Here is a 21730-nt window from a genome sequence, read left to right as displayed (position 1 = left end):
TTAAATTTGAAATGCCAATATTCACTGTTAACACAAGCAACCAGCAGAGTGCATCTGACAAGAGAATGGATGGCTATAAATGAGGCACCTCTGTAAATTGAATGCCTAGGTACAGTAAACTCTTTCGTATCCGGCACCTACGGGACCGGGATGGTGCCGGTTGATTAAAAATTCCGGATAACGGAGAGGTATACCTACCGAGGCAATTTATATATCGGCTGACCTCAGACTGAAGAAGGTAATTCTGTGGAGGTGTTCCGAACTCAGGAGGGGAGGTGGGACATGGAGTGGCAATGGCCCAAGCTGGTTTTGTAAAAGCCAAAGGAGCACACCCAGCTGATTGTGTGCGGGGAAGATTGCCGCGCCCACAGCGACGGCGGGAACAAGTGGTAAGTCATTCCCCACCATTTTCGGGACACGACTGCCCCGTTCCTTCTGGGGCGGAAGCCTCAAAACTTACTCCAGAGTGTTTAAACATGCAGTTAGAATGTGCATTAATCAGAATACAATTTTGCCGGTTATTAAAGAATTCCGGATGATTAAGTGCCGTTTAAACAAGAGTTTACTGTACTTACTAAATATTAACTTCAGCCTCAGTCACTGGAACTTTTCAATTTTGAATTGTTAACACCAATATCAAAAGAATTATAACAGGAACATTTTCATAGTTACAACACCAAATTTTAAAAGGAGAGATGCTACCATCATTAATAATTTAAAATCAGCTACAAGTAATTATGGCTAGTTTTAAAAGCTTTTTAATTCATATCTGTTGTTTCTAAAGACTAGTAGCAGCGAGTGTGGCTGGGGAAACTCACTTGGAAGAATTACTGAGACTGACAGTATGAGTGAGTAGATGGAAAGCTGTGGCAGGAGGCCTGGTCTGCCAGCTGACCACCTGGAAGTTAAAATCCACCCTAATGTTTTATAAACTTTAGGAAATTCATGAACATTTTGAACAAGTTGTTGTAATAACGGCAGGTGGTGCACCTCCAGTGCAGAATGAACTCACGCATGCTGCATGCCGTATCAGACAATTTGATGTTTGTTTTAGGTCACTGTGTTTACGGGCCGTGGGTATGCCTGACCCCAGATGGACAGAAATCTAATGACCTCATAGACACCTTAGAATCACTTCACAAACCCACCAAGAGTTTACGGACCCCAGTTTGAAAATCTATGGTTCACTTTCTTGAGCAGTGCACAGATATGACTTGGGTCACGAAGCTGCTTTTAGAAATTCCCCTTCTCCAGCACTGCCAAGATGCAAGGCATGTACAAATTCTTGCTGATGGTGGAAATATTGCTAAAGAAGCATCTGCAATACCAATCTCCAACTTGCCTTGAGATCATTCATTAATTTGCATGCTTATAGAAATCAATACAAGAGCATTAAAAATACCAGGGTTATGGGCTGATAGAAGAGAGGATGTAGCTGTGTGGGTGCACCAGGGCCATTAAAATTTTTACCTATTTTAATTACTTATTAGCAATTGTCTAAATGTCTACATATTTTGACTGCTCTCATATTGGGTCTGTCTTCACAAAGGAGGACACAAATAACCTCCCAGAGATGTCGGGGCACATAGGGTCTGATGAAAGGGAGGAACTGAAAGAAATCAGTATTTGTAGGGAAATGGTGTTAGGGAAATTGACGGGATTGAAGGACGATAAATCCCCAGGGCCTGATAATCTACATCCTAGGGTACTTAAGCAAGTGGCCCTAGAAATAGTAGATGCATTGCTGATCATCTTCCAACATTCAATCGAATCTGGAACAGTACCCATGGATTGGAGGGTAGCTAATGTTACCCCACTATTCAAAAAAGGTGGTAGAGAGAAAACGGGGAATTACAGACCAGTAAGCCTGACATCGGTAGTGGGGAAAATGCTAGAGTCCATTATAAAAGATGTAATAGCAGAGCACTTGGAAAACAGTGACAGGATCAGACAAAGTCAACATGGATTTACAAAAGGTAAATCGTGCTTGACTAATCTACTGGAATTTTTGAGGATGTAACTGGTAAAATAGATAAGGGAGAACCAGTGGATGTGGTGTATTTGGACTTTCAAAAGGCTTTCGATAAGGTCCCTTATAAGAGATTAGCGTGTAAAGTTAAGGCACAAGGGATTGGGGGCAAGGTATTGACTTGGATAGAGAACTGGTTGGCAGACAGAAAGCAAAGAGTTGGAATAAACGGGTCTTTTTCCGAGTGGCAGGCAGTGACTAGTGGGGTACCGCAGGGATCGGTCCTTGGACCCCAGCTATTCACAATATATATTAATGATCTAGACGAGGGAACTAGATGTAATATCTCCAAGTTTGCAGACGACACAAAGCTGGGTGGGCGTGTGTGCTGTGAGGAGGATGCCGAGAAACTCCAGTATTATTTGGACAGGTTGGGTGATTGGGCAGAAGCATGGCAGATGCAATATAACGTGGATAAATGCGAGGTTAGCCACTTTGGTGGCAAAAACAGGAAGGCAGATTATTATCTGAATGGCAATAGATTGAGAGAAGGGGAAGTGCAACGAGACCTGGGTGTCCTTGTGCACCAGTCGCTGAAGGTAAGCAGGCAGGTGCAGCAGGCGGTTAAGAAGGCAAATGGTATGTTGGCCTTCGTAGCGAGAGGGTTCGAGTACAGGAACAAGGATGTCTTGCTACAGTTGTACAGGGCCTTGGTGAGACCACATCTTGAGTATTGTGTGCAATTTTGGTCGCCTTATCTGAGGAAGGATGTTCTTGCCATGGAGGGGGTGCAGCGAAGATTCACCAGGCTGATACCTGGGATGGCAGGAATGATGTATGAGGAGAGATTGGGTCGATTGGGCTTATACTCGTTGGAGTTTAGAAGAATGAGAGGGGATCTCATTGAAACTTATAAAATTCTGACAGGACTGGACAGACTAGATGCAGGAAGGATGTTCCCGATGGTCTGGGAGTCCAGAACCAGGGGTCACAGTCTAAGGATAAGGGGTAAGCCATTTAGGACAGAAATGAGGAGGAATTTCTTCACCCAGAGAGTGGTGAACCTGTGGAATTCTCTACCACAGAAGGCAGTAAAGGCCAATTCATTAAATATATTCAAGAAGGAGTTGGATATATTTCTTAAGGCTAAAGGGATCAAGGGGTATGGGGAGAAAGCAGGGACAGGGTACTGAATTTGGATGATCAGCCATGATCTCATGGAATGCTGGAGCAGGCTCGATGGGTCGAATGGCCTACTCCTGCTCCTATCTTCTATGTTTCTATGTTTCTCCTTGAAAACCACAGAAAAGGACTGATTATCTTCAAATTGCAAATTAAATTTACATATGTACCAATTTTTAGTGACACCTTGTCGATTGTGCGTTGGTTTTTCCTTCCCTCGCGATGAGCATCCCAACTCCACCTGGAGTTTCACATACTGATACCTGGCCAAAAACGGAAAAAATCATCCTCCAAGCTAGAGTGTCACTCAACCCAGACACTTGAACATGCAATCTTGTGGTTTGGAGCCAAGCATTCCCTCTGCTCCAGCTACCAAGATGACATTTCAGGGATTTTTTTTATAGAATGCTACATGGCAAAACGTTGTAGTGATCATACAGCAAAATTAGTTATAAGTAAAAATTATAATGCAAAGTGGCACCCTCCTGAAGATACTTTGTTCAAATTTGTAGATGAGGCTTGTGGAAGGGAAGAAATAATGGAAATAAGGCATAAAAAATAACCATGTTTCCGATTAGAAATCTGAATGTAAATCCTGCTGATGCAATATTCCTTATTACCTTTTTAATTCTCAAGAGGCGAACATCTTTTCCTGCAATCTGGTCTGATGTGAACTGGAATATAATTATAATTTTGATTACTATTGCGTCATGCACTGCCATACCAATATGATCTCAGCATCCATAATTCATTACACAAAGGCATGGCTTATTTTTCAAATAGATCAACATAAGCAAACTATGAAATGTGACTGTGAAAAAAATCAGCTAAAGCATTAAACTCCTTTCACATCTATAAACCAGCTCTAAATAATTTTGATATTCATTCCATGAATAATAATAATAATAATAATAATAATAATAATAATCAACTTTATTGTCATTGTTAGTGCACAAGTGCAGTACAACGAAATGTAGGCTTGCAGCTCCCGAGAGTGTACATTTAGATTAAGACATTTAAACATTCAACATTCATTTGGCTTGTAATACATTAACATAAACATAATAAAGTGCATTGGCAGATGTGCAGGCTTTAGAGTTTATTTGTGGAGTTCAGTAGGATGACAGCCCTGGGAAAGAAGCTGTTCCTAAATCTGGTCGTTCGGGTGCGAATGCATCTGTAGCGTCTCCCAGATGGCAGGGGGGCGAACAGACTGTGGCTGGGGTGGTTCTGCATTATTCTGCTCCATAAGAGGCTATTATATTTGAATATCATTATCACTGCTGTAAAATAATGCTAATAGCACTATTTTGAATCCTTCAATGATAATACTACTTACTTGTAGGTTAATTGTGTGCTGTATTTTTAAATTGACTCACTAACAGTAATGAATGATTTTCGTGCAGTGCCACCCTTGCTGTATTGAAGGTGGCAACTGGAAATGTTATCGTCTTTCTGGTGTTACACTGGAGTAAAAGCCCTACCCAGAAACAGTGTACTGGTGTAGACCCAGCAAGTTTTAGTGTTAGGGTCACTTGCTTTTATTTAGAACATGTTGCAAATTATGTTACTGTTGAACAATAAACAAAGCTGTACTGTATATGACTAAATGATTCTGCAAGCTATGTCACCCAAACGTTTCTCAGATGTTCACAGTACTAGTGCTGTTCGGGGGAGAAATTCAGTATCGCTCCGTTTGGGGCACTAACTTTTAAAAGTTGAAAAAATTAGCTCCAGGCGCTAATGTCTTTTAACTTTTAAAACATTTGGATTTGCGCTCCGGGAAGGAAGTGGAGCGCTCAATCAAGTGCTCCAATTCCTTCCTGGAGCGCAACAGGCAGCAGGCGGGGTGGTAGGTGTGCAGCGCTGCACAATGGGCCGTGCACTGCCGCGTTGGAAGGCTTTGTCCCTCCCTTAAAGGGACGGGCCATCGCTGCAGGCTCTGCAAGGAAAAAACTTACCTGGTCCTCGACGGCAGCTGCGATCCGGGTCGATCAGCCCGATACACTGCAACAGAGTGTCGGGCTGATCGATCGCTGGAGAAGAAAAATGAAAAAAAAAAACAGAAAGACCATTTAAGAATTTTTTCTACTTACCTCAGCCACCTCGCCTTTAAGTATTGCCCTCAAAGCGCCTGGCCTCTCGATGAACGCCTCCTGCAGCTGCCCGTGTTTTCGCCCGGCGATGCTGCAGGGGGTGGAACTGAAGTTTGGGCCCGGGGCGCTACCGGGGTGATGCACTCAGCGATGACATCACGATCTCCGGGCGAAGGAGATTGGGGCGCAATGCCATACTGCCGCCGCAAACCTCCCGCCGAATATAGTGGGAGTTGATCTTCTCGTCGCGCCCGGTTGGTAAGTGATTGGCGCCCCGTTATTGCCTCCCAGAGGCGATAACGGGAAGCGCAAAGGTACCCAATTTCTCCCCCGCTAACTTCAAATCTTAAAATTATGGTTTCTTATTCCATTCATATCCCATTCCTAATCTCAAAGGTACCAGATTTTACAATGGTAATAGTGCCATTTTTTGGGTCTCCTTTGGAGGGGGCAAAGTTGAATGGAGTCCCTTGACTGCAGAGTAAATAATGCCTTTCAGAACCCCTTGTTCATTCTGAGATCATTTTTTCAGTGGCACATTGTCAGCATTCTGGATTTATGTTAAAGTCAGTATAAATCCAGCAAAAGTTAAGTGTACTGAGCCTGAAAATCCTTGGACCTGTTATGCTGCTGGAAGGACAGCTCTTCGCAACACCTCCCAGTTCATTCTGACACTCTTTTCCCTCACCCCCTTCAATTTAACATGACACTCTTATGACTTTCCATCCCAGTTAATCTGATACATATTTTCTATTCCCATAGTACAAGCTGGCACTCTTCTCCTCTCCAACAGTTCAAGCTGGCACTCTTCTCCCATCCAACAGTTCAAGCTGGCACTCTTCTCCTATCCAACAATTCAAGCTGGCACTCTTCTCCCATCCAACAGTTCAAGCTGGCACTCTTCTCCTATCCGACAGTTCAAGCTGGCACTCTTCTCCCATCCAACAGTTCAAGCTGGCACTCTTCTCCTATCCAACAATTCAAGCTGGCACTCTTCTCCTATCCGACAGTTCAAGCTGGCACTCTTCTCCCATCCAACAATTCAAGCTGGCACTCTTCTCCTATCCAACAATTCAAGCTGGCACTCTTCTCCTATCCAACAGTTCAAGCTGGCACTCTTCTCCCATCCAACAGTTCAAGCTGGCACTCTTCTCCCATCCAACAATTCAAGCTGGCACTCTTCTCCTATCCAACAGTTCAAGCTGGCACTCTTCTCCCATCCAACAGTTCAAGCTGGCACTCTTCTCCCATCCAACAGTTCAAGCTGGCACTCTTCTCCTATCCAACAATTCAAGCTGGCACCCTTCTCCCATCTAACAGTTCAAGCTGGCACTCTTCTCCTCTCCAACAGTTCAAGCTGGCACTCTTCTCCTATCCAACAATTCAAGCTGGCACTCTTCTCCCATCCAACAGTTCAAGCTGGCACCCTTCTCCTCTCCAACAATTCAAGCTGGCACTCTTCTTCCATCCAACAGTTCAAGCTGGCACCCTTCTCCTCTCCAACAGTTCAAGCTGGCACTCTTCTCCCATCCAACAGTTCAAGCTGTCACTCTTCTCCTCTCCAACAGTTCAAGCTGGCACTCTTCTTCCATCCAACAGTTCAAGCTGGCACTCTTCTTCCATCTAACAGTTCAAGCTGGCACTCTTCTTCCCCATTCCCTCTCAGATAATGCTAGTACTTTCCTTCCTCTCACACCCCAAAGTGCTGCTCTCAGCTTCTGCCCACTTCCCTATCCCCTTTATTACTATGATTAATTTACCCCTTCCTTCTATTGTCATCCATTTCCTTCCCCTTCATTGTCACTCATTTCCTCCTTCCCACCATTATCATCCTGTTCCTCCCTTCATTGCCATCATTCTCCCTTCCATCTCTCCTTACTTTTATTGCTATCTATTCCTTCCTTCATTGCCATTTGTTGCTCTTCTTCATTGCTATCCATTTCCCTCCATTCATTGATCCACCCTTTCAAAGCCATCCACTTTTCCCTCTCTCCATTACCATTTCTTCCCCTTTCAATGTCACCCATTCCCCTCTTTCATTCCCATTCATCCCTCTTTCACTGTGACCCTCCCCTTTCCATTGATTTCCACTCTCCGCTTTTATTGCATTCTATTTCCATCCTTTTCCGTGCCATCTATTCACTCCATATCACCAGAGGTCAAAGAATGGATGACCAACTTGGACATCGACATTTAAAGTTGCTTTTCGATCTGCCATACAATAGCGAGAGACTGCCATTCACCTCCCCAATCTTTCACAACCATCCATTTCCACTGCCATCCATGCATCCCTCCCCTTCCACTGCCATCCATGCATCTCTCTTTCACTACCCACTTCATCCCCCCACTTTATGTCCTGCTTCGAACAGAGTCCAGTTGCTACTGCACCGGAACAGGTCTCTGGCCTCTGAAAGCAGATCCCGACACTAAAGGTAGGAATTGCAACATCAGTAGTTGGGAAATTTAGTAACTCCGGCATTAGCCGTTGGACTGAGGGGAGAGGGGCTTCACCTTCACTGACTGTTAACAAATGCTGACACAATGGTTAGGGCCTTAACACACTGTCAGTGTGAAACACTGCTGGTTGGCATGTATGATTATCACTGAGGGCCTACTGTATTTGACACCAAATTAACAGATGAGATTGGGAGAAGGCTGTGACATTAACAATGGTTTGGACAAAGTGGCATGGCAACATCTTTTGGCGAGTGACAAATTTGCTGCAAGTAGGTTTATGATGCATCAATCAATTTCATTCCCATGTTGGCAAAGGAAATGAGATTGACTTAAATTATTTAAAGCTTGTCAATACATTGCAAGATGCACTACTTTTATTACTGTAGGAGAAACATATGAGCTGCTTTCAATGGTTTCAAAATATGTTTTAAATGCAACTGGAGCTTTGATCTGTTTCTGCATAACTCAGGCATTTTTCCAAAAATGCTCCTCTTCTCTCTCACAGCGTGGAATACACTGACAGACTTCCATTCGTTTCCCCTGCCAGAAGCAATGAAATAGATGGATGCATCATAAAGATTAATAAAGGGCAAATTTGTGTCCCTGGCCAAGAGCCGCTGCCAAATCATTTTGTCTAAACCATTCTTCACGCCACATCTTGCTCCCAGTACTGATTTGACTTTCACACATGCACTTTCCAGGAGGTGTCAGTGAACAGCAGCTAGGAACGTTGCTTATTTTTCCCATCTGTCGGAGAACAAATCTGTTTTTGCAACTGCTGCCCCTACTGAGAGCAGCAAAATCAGCACAAATTAGCAATTGAACTTGGGACTTTCTGCTTTACTGAGTAGCAGAAAAATACTTAAAGGAACTGAACTTACTTTACCAGCCCATTTATACATATTGGACAGAGAGCACCTACGAAGCAGTGGACCACATTATCAGTCTCCATGTGTGGCCCATGAGCTTTGTCTATACACCTCTTAATTTGTTATTTAGATGGGGAAAAGGAGAATACTGTTGTGTCATTAGCTACACATAATTTATTTTTAACTTGCAAAAGTGTTTGTTTATCATTTGGTACATATTTATTGGTCCACAAAGGCAAAAATGCCACACTTCTTTCACTACTCATGCGCAGTTGGATATTAGTGCATGGAAACCCATCGCCAAATTTTAAAGAGACTAGAAAATCCACATTTTTGGTTTCTGTTAACCCAGTATAGAGTGCACATCCTCTTTCTGTAGAGATACCCACCATGTACCTGTTGGGTATGTACCTTTAAGGGAATAACTGGTCTCAGACTGCAGTACCGGCAGTGACCACCCCTGTATAAAAGGCCCTAGCAGGCTTCTGTAGTTTCAGTTTCCAGGTTGTCTCCATTCAGTAAAGACTTGTTATAATCAACTCCTGCAGTCCGTGTCTCAATTATACACGGACATAATACTGGCGACGAGTAAGAAACAAACTTACCTGCAACTCGGCAGCACCTCAGACGACGTTATTGAAGGTCGGAGCCAGAAGAAAGAAAAATAAATAATCCAAAGAAACTCGAGAAACGGGCGTATACCGTAGGCAACCGCCCTCCAAATCATCGAATTGAAAAGTTGCAGGAGAGACTGTCGAGAGTCAGGCTTTGTTCTCCAGTCTGTGGTTTCCCAGCTAATCGGGATGGTGGCAGGTAGTGCACTGATCCTTCCTGGGCTGCGGCGGGCTAGAGCTCGATCGGGTGGCTCTGCAACGGGGCCGGGCAGTGAGTCGGGAAGCAAAGAGAGAGAGAGAGAGGGTGGAGCACACAGGGCGCGGCCGGTCCTTCGAAGCCGGGCAGTGTTCGGACCTAAGAAGAGGGAGGGAAGTGTCCCAGAGGGTCCGCTCCACGACGGGAACGGTTCTTCAATTAACAGAGCAAATATTGAAGCGCGATAGAAAGATAAAAATACCGCAGAGAGCGGCGTTGGCAGCAGCGATCGGGGAGGCGCGAAGACCATAGGGCGTCACCATTACAGGATAGTAAAATAAATATAATCGCCAGCAACAGCGTTGGCAGCAGCGGCAGCGGCGGGAAAGCGCCATCTTAACTCGGCGGGGAAGAAAGAAAAGCGCGGGAGGCGCCATCTTACATTTTCAAGATGCCAAAGACTGGCGATATCACTGCCTTCGATAATGCAATAGAAGACTGGACCACATATGTGGAAAGAGTCGAGGTATATTGCGAGGCAAACGAAATAGCCGATGAGAAAAAGGCATCGGTATTGCTAAATTTAATGGGCGCAAGAACGTACGGCCTATTGCGGGACCTGATTACTCCAGCCAAACCGAAGGCGAAGAGTTTTAACGAAATTGTTGCTATCCTACAGGAACACCTAAATCCTACACCGCTGCTGATAGCAGAAAGATTTAAATTCCACAGGAGAAATCAGCATAAAAATGAGAGCAATGCTGATTACCTTACGGAACTACGCAAGCTATCAAAGCACTGCCAGTTCGGAGCAGGACTGGCAGATACCTTACGGGACACATTTGTCTGTGGACTCCTGAGTGAAGGAACCCAGAAGAGGTTACTCTCAGAGAAAGAGCTGACGCTAGATAAGGCTTTTGGCGTGGCAGTATCGTACGAAGCAGCAGCAAGGGGAGCTGCGGAAATACAACAAAAGCCACAGGAATACGGCACCCACGAAATGACACGGGGATTTGCAAAATGTTATCGCTGCGGCAGAACAAACCATGACCAGAAGGACTGCTGGTCCAAGGACAAAATATGCAGCCAATGCGGAAAGATGCGACACATTGCACGAGTTTGCAGGTCTGGGAAGAAGACCAACGACAACAAAAAGGCTACTAAGGAACCGTACAGGAAAGTACAAAAGATGACGGACAGTAGTTCCGAAGACCAGATGAGCGATAGTGAATCCGGGAACAAGAGACTAAGCTGTCTCAAACTTCACAACGTAATCGCAAAAGAGGATCACCGAACCATTTGGGTCACCCTCACGATAGCAGGGTCCCAAGTCAAAATGGAATTGGATACAGGATCAGCTCTAACCGTCATGAATCGACGAGATTACGAGCGGCTATTCTCACACATACCCTTGAGAGAGACATCCATTGTCTTGAGGACGTATACGGGGCAAAAAGTATACCCCAGAGGAAAAATAAGGGTGCCTGTCGAATACAACGGCAAGAAAATACGGAAATTGTATCTCTACATTCTGCAAGATGGTGGACCACCGTTATTGGGACGTGAATGGATCAGAAAGATAAGTTTAGACTGGCACTCCATTCAGGCACTGACGGTGGCTGGTAAAAAGGATGACGACGTCACTCCTGGACGATTGTCAACAATCTTAGCGGATGCCAAAGAGGTATTTCAACAAGAACTGGGCACTCTTAAAGGCGTAACCGCCTCGATAAAAATAGAGGAGAATGCAATTCCCAAGTTTTTCAAAGCAAGACCGGTACCATATGCAATTCGCCCAGCTGTCGAGGCAGAGCTGGAGAATCTGGAGAATGCAGGCGTGTTGTCTAAGGTAGACTGGAGCGAGTGGGCGACACCCATCGTTCCGGTCATGAAAAAAACGTTAAACAATAAGTCTGAGGAGCTAAGGAAGGTTCGCATCTGTGGGGGCTTCAAGGTGACGGTGAACCCAGTCCTTCACACAGTACAATATCCTCTTCCAAGGACAGAAGATATCTTCGCCTCACTATCTGGAGGGAAGCGCTTTACAAAAATTGACCTAGCACAAGCATATTTGCAGATGGAGGTTGAAGAATCCTCTAGGAAGTATCTCACGATAAACACTCACAAAGGTCTTTACCAGTATAATCAACTGGTATTCGGAGTAGCATCAGCTCCAGCGATATGGCAAAGAGCGATGGAACAAGCCCTGCAAGGGATTCCGGGGACTCAGTGTTACTTGGACGACATCCTAGTGACAGGTGCAGATGACAGTGAACACCTTGCCAACCTAGAGCAGGTGCTCACTAGACTACGTGAACATGGGCTACGAGCCAATCGCCCCAAGTGCGAGTTTTTTAAGGAACAGATATCGTATTGTGGCCACGTGATTGATGAAGAGGGGTTGCATAAGTCCCCTGACAAAATTGAAGCGGTAGTTAAGGCTCCAGCGCCTGAAAATGGGTCGCAACTGAGGTCATTCCTCGGATTGGTGAATTACTACCATAAGTTTTTGCCGAATTTGTCCACAATTCTGCATCCACTGAACGCCCTACTACGAACGGGAGTAGCATGGAAATGGAGCGATGAATGCAAGCGGGCCTTTCAGAAGAGCAAGGACCTAATCACTTCAAGAGAAGTATTGGCTCACTACAACCCATCACTACCGATAAGACTGGCGTGTGATGCGTCTCCCTATGGCATTGGGGCGGTACTGTCACATAAATTCCTTGATGGCTCAGAGAGGCCGATAGCTTTTGCGTCACGCTCGTTAACTTCAGCCGAGCGTAACTACGCCCAGATTGACAGAGAGGCCCTCAGCCTGGTGTGGGGGGTGAAGAAGTTCAATCACTACCTGCACGGTCAGAAATTTACTCTACTAACTGATCATCAACCTCTCGTCTCCATTTTCAACCCTCAGAAGGGCGTACCGATAATGACGGCCCAACGGCTACAGAGGTGGTCCCTTTTCCTAGGGGCTCACCAATATGACATCGAGTACAAAGGAACTAAACAGCATGGGAATGCTGATGGATTGTCGCGCCTACCGTTGCCGACGGTGGAAGAAGAACTGGCAGTGGATCCAGTGGAGTTATTCCATTCGACTATAGTCGAATGTCTCCCTGTGACGAATGCAAACATAGAAAAGGAAACACGAAATGACCCGACACTCTCCTGGGTCTATGATTTAACGGTGAAGGGATGGCCAGCACATGGCGAACCACTGCTACCAGCATTCTCGCCGAGAAGAGAACAGCTGTCAGTGTGCAGAGGAACCTTGATGTGTGGATCCAGAGTAGTAATTCCACCCAAATTGAAGGATAGAGTGCTCAGTGAGCTTCATGAGGGTTATCTGGGAGGGGTAAAAATGAAGAACTTAGCCAGAGCGTTTGTGTGGTGGCCGGGAATCGATAGAGAAATCGAAGAGATGACCAAGAGCTGTACAGGATGCCAGAAGGTCCAAAACGCCCCACCACAAGCCCCTCTACATCCATGGGAGTGGCCCTCATCTCCATGGCAAAGGGTGCACATTGATTTTGCTGGTCCCTTTATGGACTCGATGTTTTTAATTGCGGTGGATGCACATTCAAAGTGGCCAGAGGTAATAAAAATGTCCTCGACCACCACAGAAAAAACTATCACAGTCTTACGAACCATATTCGCCAGGAATAGGCTGCCTGAACAGATTTGCTCTGACAATGGACCACAGTTTGTGTCTGAAGAGTTCCGGAGGTTCTTAAAGAACAATGGTGTTAAGCATTACACATCCGCCCCATATCACCCAGCCACTAATGGATTGGCCGAGAGGTTTGTTCAAACATTCAAGAAGGCTATCAAGGCAATGTGTAATGAAGATATACCCCTACAACACAAGGTGGATAACTTCTTGTTTGCCTACCGGAATGCGACACATGCGGTTACCAACCAAACTCCAGCCATGATGTTCTTCAATCGAAGACTACGATGCCGCTTGGATTTGGTTAAGCCAAATGTCAGAAGAGATGTGGAGAACAGGCAGTTTCAGAATATGAATGAAAGGCCGACCAGGAGTTTTAAGATAGGTCAACCAGTTTTGGCCCGGGACTACCGCACAGAGAAATGGCAGCCAGGAACGATCTGTACACGGCAAGGACCTCTAATGTATACCGTGGACGTTGGGGAGAGCATTGTAAGACGCCATGCTGACCAGATTCTAGAGTCACTGGAAAACGTCAACTCCACACCACGATCTGATACACCTGACGATGAAACCGAAGTACGAATTGCATCTACCGCAGAATCGGTGATATTGGAAGCAGACGAACCAAACGACGACATTGATCCCGACTCAACCTTGCCAGAAGAACCTGATATCCCAAAGAGGCGTTATCCAGACAGAATCAGGAAGCCTCCTCAAAGACTGAACTTATAATTGCTTAACTTCAACCAATGTATCTAGCAACCGTAATTGTAATTGTAATTAGTTATTATTTAGTTGTTAAATGAATGTTATGTACTGTTTATCTAAAAGGGGAGGAATTGTTGTGTATGTACCTTTAAGGGAATAACTGGTCTCAGACTGCAGTACCAGCAGTGACCACCCCTGTATAAAAGGCCCTAGCAGGCTTCTGTAGTTTCATTTTCCAGGTTGTCTCCATTCAGTAAAGACTTGTTATAATCAACTCCTGCAGTCCGTGTCTCAATTATACACGGACATAATAGTACCCAAGTCCAAAAAGTTTAGGCACAGGTTGGCAAGTGGAAAACTTAGGGACCCCAAGTATGCACAGGTGTAGTACTGGAGTATAACCAGCTAAAACAATGTAGCTTATCAGCAGAAGTAATGGTAAGCTTCCTGCTGCTTCTCCAACCAGGACCACCTTCCTGCAGCATTGCTTTACTGGGTAATATGGAAGCAAGTGCGGACCTGAGTGTTTTATGTATTGGATTACTGAATCTGTCAGAGAGGGTTGACTTCATTTTGAACATTAATTACATGGCTGTCATCTTGGAGCCACTTTAAACCCAAAGCGATCCTGGGCTAGAAATTCATCTTGGTGGTGTAAAAGAGGGGATAGTCACTAGTTGGCCATTAGGTCAATGGCAAATGGATGTTTGAGCTTTTGTTAGCTAATCTACTTGGCCTCATCCTCACCAACCTACCTATCAGAGATACATCTGTCCACGATAGTGCTGGTAGAAGTGACCACTGCACAGTCCTCATGAAGACAAAGTCTTGTTTCCACAGTGTGGGATTACTACCATGCTTAATGGGACAGACTAAGGATCAATCTAGCAGCCTAAAACTGTGCATCTGTTCGGCACTGTGGGTCATCAGCAGCAGAATTCCAAAGTTCCAAATGGATCAATAAGAACCACTGAACTCCAGACCTCATCAAATCCTTAACGTGGACACAAGAGTTGAATTACAAAGGAGAGGTGAGAAGAGCTGCTCTCGACATCAAGTTAGCATTTGACCGAATATGGTACCAAGGAGCTCAGCAAAGCCAAGGCCAATAGGGGTCAAAGGGAAAATGTTTCGGTGGCTGGTCATGCATGACATGAATGATGGCTGTAGCTGTTGCAGGTCAATCATCACAGCCCTCGGACATCAATGCAGGAGTTCCTCAGGGAAGTGTCCTTGGCCCAACCATCTTCAGCTGCTTAAGTGGGACTGTTTGCTGATAATTCCATAATCTTCAGCTCCATTCACAACTTCCATGATAATGATGCATTCTGATTTAGCCTACAGCAGGACTAGGATAACATCTCATGCCTGGCCTCCAGGTAGCACCTATCATCCCAAGTCTCAAGAGTTGTCTCATCAGCAATATGAACATCTACCTTCAGCATGGTGGCAGGACCTCTGCAAGGCAGCTTTCAGCATGCCAACTGCTTTATTGTTCTAGACATACAAGTCCAATTCCATGCAAATGGCTTAGTCATCACCATGGCAAAGATATATGGCTGCCGTGAAGGGAATTTTAACCCTGGAGGAGCGCATGGATTTGGGTGCAGGTGGGGTTAAACCAGCAAACATATTAGCGGGCCGGGAAGTCAGCTTCAACTTGCCAACTTCCGGGTTTAACTGGAGCACGTTAGGCTGCTTGTGCGCAACACCCTCGGGAGAGGCGGGTGGCCTATTAACATCTGTTAATCGCTCAGTTAAAGCGATATTTCAACTCATTTTTAGATTTACAGGCACATCCACGGGTTTCCCGGGCTTCCTGAAAGTTGCCAGTGAAGGCAAGGCGAGAACACAGTGGCAATTAAGGGGGCTGAATCAAACTCAAGGAAATACTGCAATTCATACTCAGTACGAACAGCTGCTTTCTTACCTGCTCGTGGGAAAGGATTTGTTCACAGTAATTTTGCTGAGAGGTTACTTTCTACACTTTTCTCAATCACATCAGGATGGGTGGCGCTAAGGCTGCCTTAGATTGGACCTTGGATGAGGACCAATATGACCACCACCAGCACCAGCCTGCTGTTCAGAGACCTGTAGCTGGACAGCAGAGACGGAAGCAGCAGAGAGGGGAGCAGCTTGCAGGAGGCACTACCAGCAAAACAGGGTCTACAGGCAGAGGCTTAGTTTCCTTGACATGTCTGAACAGCAGTGCTTCAGGAAGCTCAGTGTGTCATGTCAGGTGGTTGCAGACATCTGCAGCCTCCTAGAAGAACACCTGCTCCCTGCTGGACCTAATGGCCACGCATTGCCAGTGGCTGTCAAAGTCGCCACTGCCCTCAACTTTTTTACCTCCTGATCCTTCCGCGGCTCTGCCGGAGTTATATCCAGGATCTCCCAGTCGGCGGCCCTTAAATGCATAAGACAGGTGATTGATGGCTTGTTTGCCAGGACCAGCAATTATGTCAACTTCGCCTGCAATGACACCAGTCAGAATGAGTGGGCGCTCGGATTTGCGTCTCTGATTGGCTTCCCACAGGTGCAGGACATTATCGACAGTACAGACATGGCAAACCGGGCACCCTCAGATCAATCAGGAGTATTGTGCAGCTGGTGTGCAACCACAAAAAGATATTTCTGTCGGTATGCGCCAAGTTCCCGGGGAGCTGCCATGATGCAGTCCAAGCTCCCTGATATCTTCGGACCTGCAAGCAGACTTAAGGGGTGGCTACGCAGAGACAAGGGATTCCCACTTCAAACTTGGCTGATGACACCTGTCAGAAACCCGAACAATGATGCCTAACAGTGCTACAATGAATGTCATATGACCACCAGATGTGTCTTCAAACAAGCCATCGGCATGCTGAAGATGCGCTTCAGGTGCCTAGACAGATCTGGAGGCAGCCTTCAGTATGCAACAGCTAGGGTCTCCAGAATGGTCGTGGTTTGCTGTGCTCTGCACAACATTGTGCAGCAGCGAGGTTTGGACCTGCAGGAGGAACAAGGCAAAGAGCTCAGATCCTCCTCAGACGATTCAGAGGGGGAGAAGGAGGAGGAGGAGGAAGGTGATGAGGGTAATGCACCCTCAGCTGCTCACATTGCTGCTTGGGATGCCTTTATTAATGCAAGGTCCACTTAGGTTGTACCAGAGGACCCATGTCACAAGCACATGCAATGGCGTTTCTTCCCACCTCCCTCCCCACCTCCAATGCCAGTGACACAAAGCAGTCCTGCAAACAATGAACCACCCCTTGACCATCCCCCCCTGCACTGGTCCCTGTCAATTCATGTCTTCCCATTCATTATCAAACAAGTTAAAAGCGACTTGCCACACAGCACCCAAGAATGGACAAGGCGGGAAAGAGATGCAAAATATTATTTATGTTATTTATGTGAGCTAACTAAACAACAGAAACTTAACAACACAACATTTTCTCATGCACCCATATGCATATGCCTCTGCAACTACAAAGACTTACTCTTCCTTTTCCTACTACTCCTACATGGTGCAACCCCTGTGGCTTGAGCAGATGTAGAGGCAGGCTGCTCAGATCCCTGCTCTGACTACTGAGATGCTCTTGGCCGGCGTCCTCTGGGTGTTGGAGCCCTTAAGGGCCCTGGCAAAGACTGCTCCACCTGCACCTGCATGGGAAGGCCTGTCAGCGCATCGCACATTATCTGCTGTTGCTCAATGATTTTCCTTTTCATCGATGGCCCCCAGCTGAGCAAAGCTTGGAGAGGGCTGCACCCTTCGATGCGGACTCTGAACTGATGTCCCTGCCAACACCATCTGCTCTTGCTCACTTGTGAAGTGAGTCACCAGGTGAAAACCTAAGTATCTGCATACGTGGTCCCACTGAGGTGCGAGTATCTGAGCAAGAGCATGGCGTGCATCAGTTCTGTACGGTGCATCCTCAGAAGAACTCCGCTCCCCTGAGGACTCATTGGTGGTGACTTCCACTGACTTCTGCTGCATGCATGAAGGCCCTCGGAGGTAAAAGACATGAAATAGTCCTGGCAAGCTAAGAATATGTTACAAGTTATTGTGAAGATGATCTTATTTCACGTGCTGTTGAAATCAAATCAACATGACTGAGTGCCGTACGACATGTGGGTCGCTAGGTAGCTGGGAGCTCCCCATCTCCGACAGCCAGGGACGGTGAAGCTTCACTGATCTGCAGCGCCTCCTCCTTTGCGGTTGTAAGTTGAGAAATGCATGGAGGGCCACCTCCAGTTCTCTGGCATGTGTTCACCTGATGGATGGAGTGCATTTGGTGAGGGTGACTATGAGGGAGAGGCGTGAAATTGCATAAGGATGAGGGTGAGTGGGAGTGGTGGATGGATAGATGGGGATATGAGGAAGTGCACAGACAGAGAAGGATGTGCAAGGTGTGAAGAGTGATGTGATGGAGTATGCTTGAGAAGGTAGAGTGATGGGTTGGGGTGATGCGCACAACAAGATGTAGGTGAATATGAAACTTTCCTGCCCTGCTTAAGTCATTAAAGCGCTTCCTGCACTGAATGCATGAGCGTCACACTACGCTCCTGCTGCTGACCTCCTGTGCCACTTCCAGCCATGCCTTCTTGGTGTCAGCAGCTGGTTTCTTCCTCCCATTACTGGGGAAGAGTATCCCTCTGTGGCTCCTCACAGCCTCCAGCAGCACATCAAGGGAGGCGTCATTGACGAGCGGCTCAGCCTTTGCCCGTCTGGAATCCATTCTGAAACTTCCTCTTCTGCTACTTCAAACTCCCAACTCCTCCAAATTCCATCTTCGGATTGGCCCTTTAAATACTGGAGTTGAGATTGCGTTATGCGGGTCCTCATCGCGCCCGCTGCCACGCATTGGACCACAAACCCGGAAGTAAAATAATAATGAGTTGGCTGCGTTGAAAAGCCACTGATAAATATGCTGAACTTTCTTCCGGGTTTCCCACGTGATATCGGACCCCCCACCCCGGCTCCTAGCACGTCTCCGAGTTCATATCGGGGCCTATGCCTCTATTTACACAAAGCTGTCAATCTGCATTGTCATTTACATGAAGCTGTTTATGTTCATTGCCCTTACTTTAATGAATTTGTTCATGCTCACTGCTCCTACTCATTCACTGCCCTTATTTACATGAACTTGTTTGTACCATTTGCTTTTACTGACTAACTTGCATCTATTTAACAAATCAGGGAAAATCATTGTGGCAGTTAATTTAAATGTAACCCAAAGTTTTGTACAGAAAATTTGGAGCACTAACAATAATAAACAGAATAAATATGGGCCTGGATTTTGCGGTTATCTGGCCATCAGCGCTGACCATTATTAAAGAATAAATCGGGCAGCAACCTTTGGCGACTGCACATGCGCAGTTAAACACGGAAATCAGGAAGTTGCTATCCGAGTTGCCCTTCTCCTCCAGCAGCTTTACTATACTGGTATCTCGCCCAGAGACTTGCTACTGAAACACATGGAATGCGTGAAGTTACTGTACTTACCCACTAGATACCTACTAAACTCGCCAGAAAAAGTTACAGCTTGTCCATTCTAGTGCAGGTGGATTTTTAACGGTGTGATTACTGCCTACAACCACTCTGGTGCTGAAAATTAACTATTTACATGTAGAGTCTCATTCCTTCAGATTTAAATTATTCTTGGAGATTTAAAAAAATAATTTTAAAAACTTTTTCTTTCTGATTCGTTTATCTCCCTCTCTTAATCCCATCTTTCTTTCCCTATCTTTAGCTCCCTTTCTGTACATACTTTGGCATTGAATTCACTATTCTAATTTACAGTCCCTGGTTCAGAGTCTGTGCACCTAGTCATAGAGAGTCATAGAGTTATACAGCACGGATAGAGGCCCTTCGGCCCATCGTGTCCGCGCCGGCCATCACGCCCTGTCTAATCTAATCCCATATTCCAGCATTTGGTCCGTAGCCTTGTATGCTATGGCATTTCAAGTGCTCATCCAAATGCTTCTTGAATGTTGTGAGGGTTCCAGCCTCCACAACCCTTTCGGGCAGTGAGTTCCAGACTCCAACCACCCTCTGGGTGAAAAAGTTCTTTCTCAAATCCCCTCTAAACCTCCCGCCCTTTACCTTGAATCTATGCCCCCTAGTTATTGACCCTTCTACTAAGGGAAAAAGCTCCTTAGTATCAATCCTATTTATGCCCCTCATAATTTTGTACACCTCAATCATGTCCCCCCTCAGCCTCCTCTGCTCCAAGGAAAACAAACCCAATCTGCCCAGTCTCTCTTCATAGCTGAAGCGTTCCAGCCCTGGTAGCATCCTGGTGAATCTCCTCTGCACCCTCTCCAAAGCTATCACATCCTTCCTGTAGTGTGGCGACCAGAACTGCACACAGTATTCCAGCTGTGGCCTAACCAGTGTTTTATACAGCTCCATCATAACCTCCTTGCTCTTATATTCTATGCCTCGGCTAATGAAGGCAAGTATCCCATATGCCTTTTTTACCACCTTATCCACCTGTTCCGCTGCCTTCAGGGATCTGTGTACTTGCACACCCAGATCCCTCTGACCCTCCGTCTTGCCTAGGGTCTTACCATTCATTGTGTATTCCCTTGCCTTGTTAGTCCCCCCAAAGTGCATCACCTCGCACTTTTCCGGGTTAAATTCCATTTGCCACTGTTCCGCCCATCTGACCAACCCATCGATATCGTCCTGCAGACTGAGACTACCCTCCTCGCTATTTACCACCCTACCAATTTTTGTATCATCCGCGAACTTACTGATCATACCTTTTACATTCATATCCAAGTCATTAATGTAGACCACAAACAGCAAGGGACCCAGCACCGATCCCTGTGGTACCCCACTGGCCACAGGCTTCCAGTCACAAAAACAACCTTCGACCATCACCCTCTGCCTTCTGCCACTAAGCCAGTTTTTTATCCAACGTGCCAAGGCACCCTGGATTCCATGGGCTCTTACCTTCTTGACCAGTCTCCTGTGCGGGACTTTATCGAAGGCCTTACTGAAATCCATGTATACCACATCCACTGCGTTGCCCTCATCCACACACCTAGTCACCCCCTCAAAAAATTCAATCAAATTAGTCAGACATGATCTTCCCTTGACAAAGCCATGTTGACTATCCCTGATTAATCCTTGCCTCTCCAAGTGGAGACTGATTTTGTCCCTCAGAATTTTTTCCAATAATTTTCCCACCACTGATGTTAGGCTCACTGGCCTGTAGTTCCCCGGTTTTTCCCTACTCCCCTTCTTGAATAATGGAACTACATTAGCAGTTCTCCAGTCCTCTGGCACATCCCCTGTGGCCAGAGAGGTTCTGAATATGTGTGTTAGAGCCCCCGCAATCTCTTCCTTTGCCTCACACAGCAGCCTGGGATACATTTCGTCCGGGCCTGGGGATTTATCCATTTTTAGGCCTGCTAAAACCGCCAATACCTCCTCCCTCTCGATCTTAAAGTCTTCTAGCATATCACAGTCCCCCCGCCCTATTTCTATGTCTACATCATCCCTCTCCATAGTGAAAACAGATGCAAAAAATTCATTTAGAACCCCTCCTACATCTTCCGGCTCCACACACAGATTGCCACTTTTGTCCCTAATGGGCCCTATTTTTTCCCTAGTTATCCTCTTACCCTTAATATACTTATAAAACATCTTAGGATTTTCCTTTATTTTGCTCGCCAGTGTTATTTCATGGCCCCTCCTTGATCTCCTAATTTCTTTTTTAAGTATCCCCCTGCACTTTTTGTACTCCTCTAGGGCTTCCTCCGTCTTTAGCCTTTTGTATCTGCCAAAAGCCCTCCTTTTTTTTCTAATCCATTCTCGTATATCCCCTGACATCCAAGGTTCCCTGTGGTTTTTGGAACCACCCTTGACCTTTACGGGAACATGTTGCCATTGTATGATCTCAATCTCCCTTCTGAAAGCCTCCCATTGCTCCGATGCGGATTTTCCTACAAGTAGTTGATCCCAGTCCATTTTGGC

At 46.0% G+C, this 21730-nt stretch overlaps 1 protein-coding gene across 1 annotated transcript in view; it reads right to left on the bottom strand.

Annotated features, from left to right (window-relative positions):
* The window catches only part of ush1c (Usher syndrome 1C), a 343726-nt gene that overhangs the window by 58276 nt on the left and 263720 nt on the right, over window positions 1–21730 (bottom strand). Inside the window, exon 23 of the mRNA XM_086007821.1 lies at window positions 3772–3825. Coding sequence (XP_085863947.1) covers window positions 3772–3825 — 54 coding nt within the window. The remainder of the gene's footprint in view (window positions 1–3771; window positions 3826–21730) is intronic.

This window comes from Somniosus microcephalus, chromosome 15, assembly GCF_052327205.1.
Source record: "Somniosus microcephalus isolate GS21.2 chromosome 15, FLI_Smic_1.0, whole genome shotgun sequence".
In the NCBI taxonomy this organism is placed as follows: domain Eukaryota; kingdom Metazoa; phylum Chordata; class Chondrichthyes; order Squaliformes; family Somniosidae; genus Somniosus; species Somniosus microcephalus.
The sequence above is the reverse complement of the archived record's forward strand: the minus strand, read 5'-3'. Positions and strand labels throughout refer to the sequence as shown.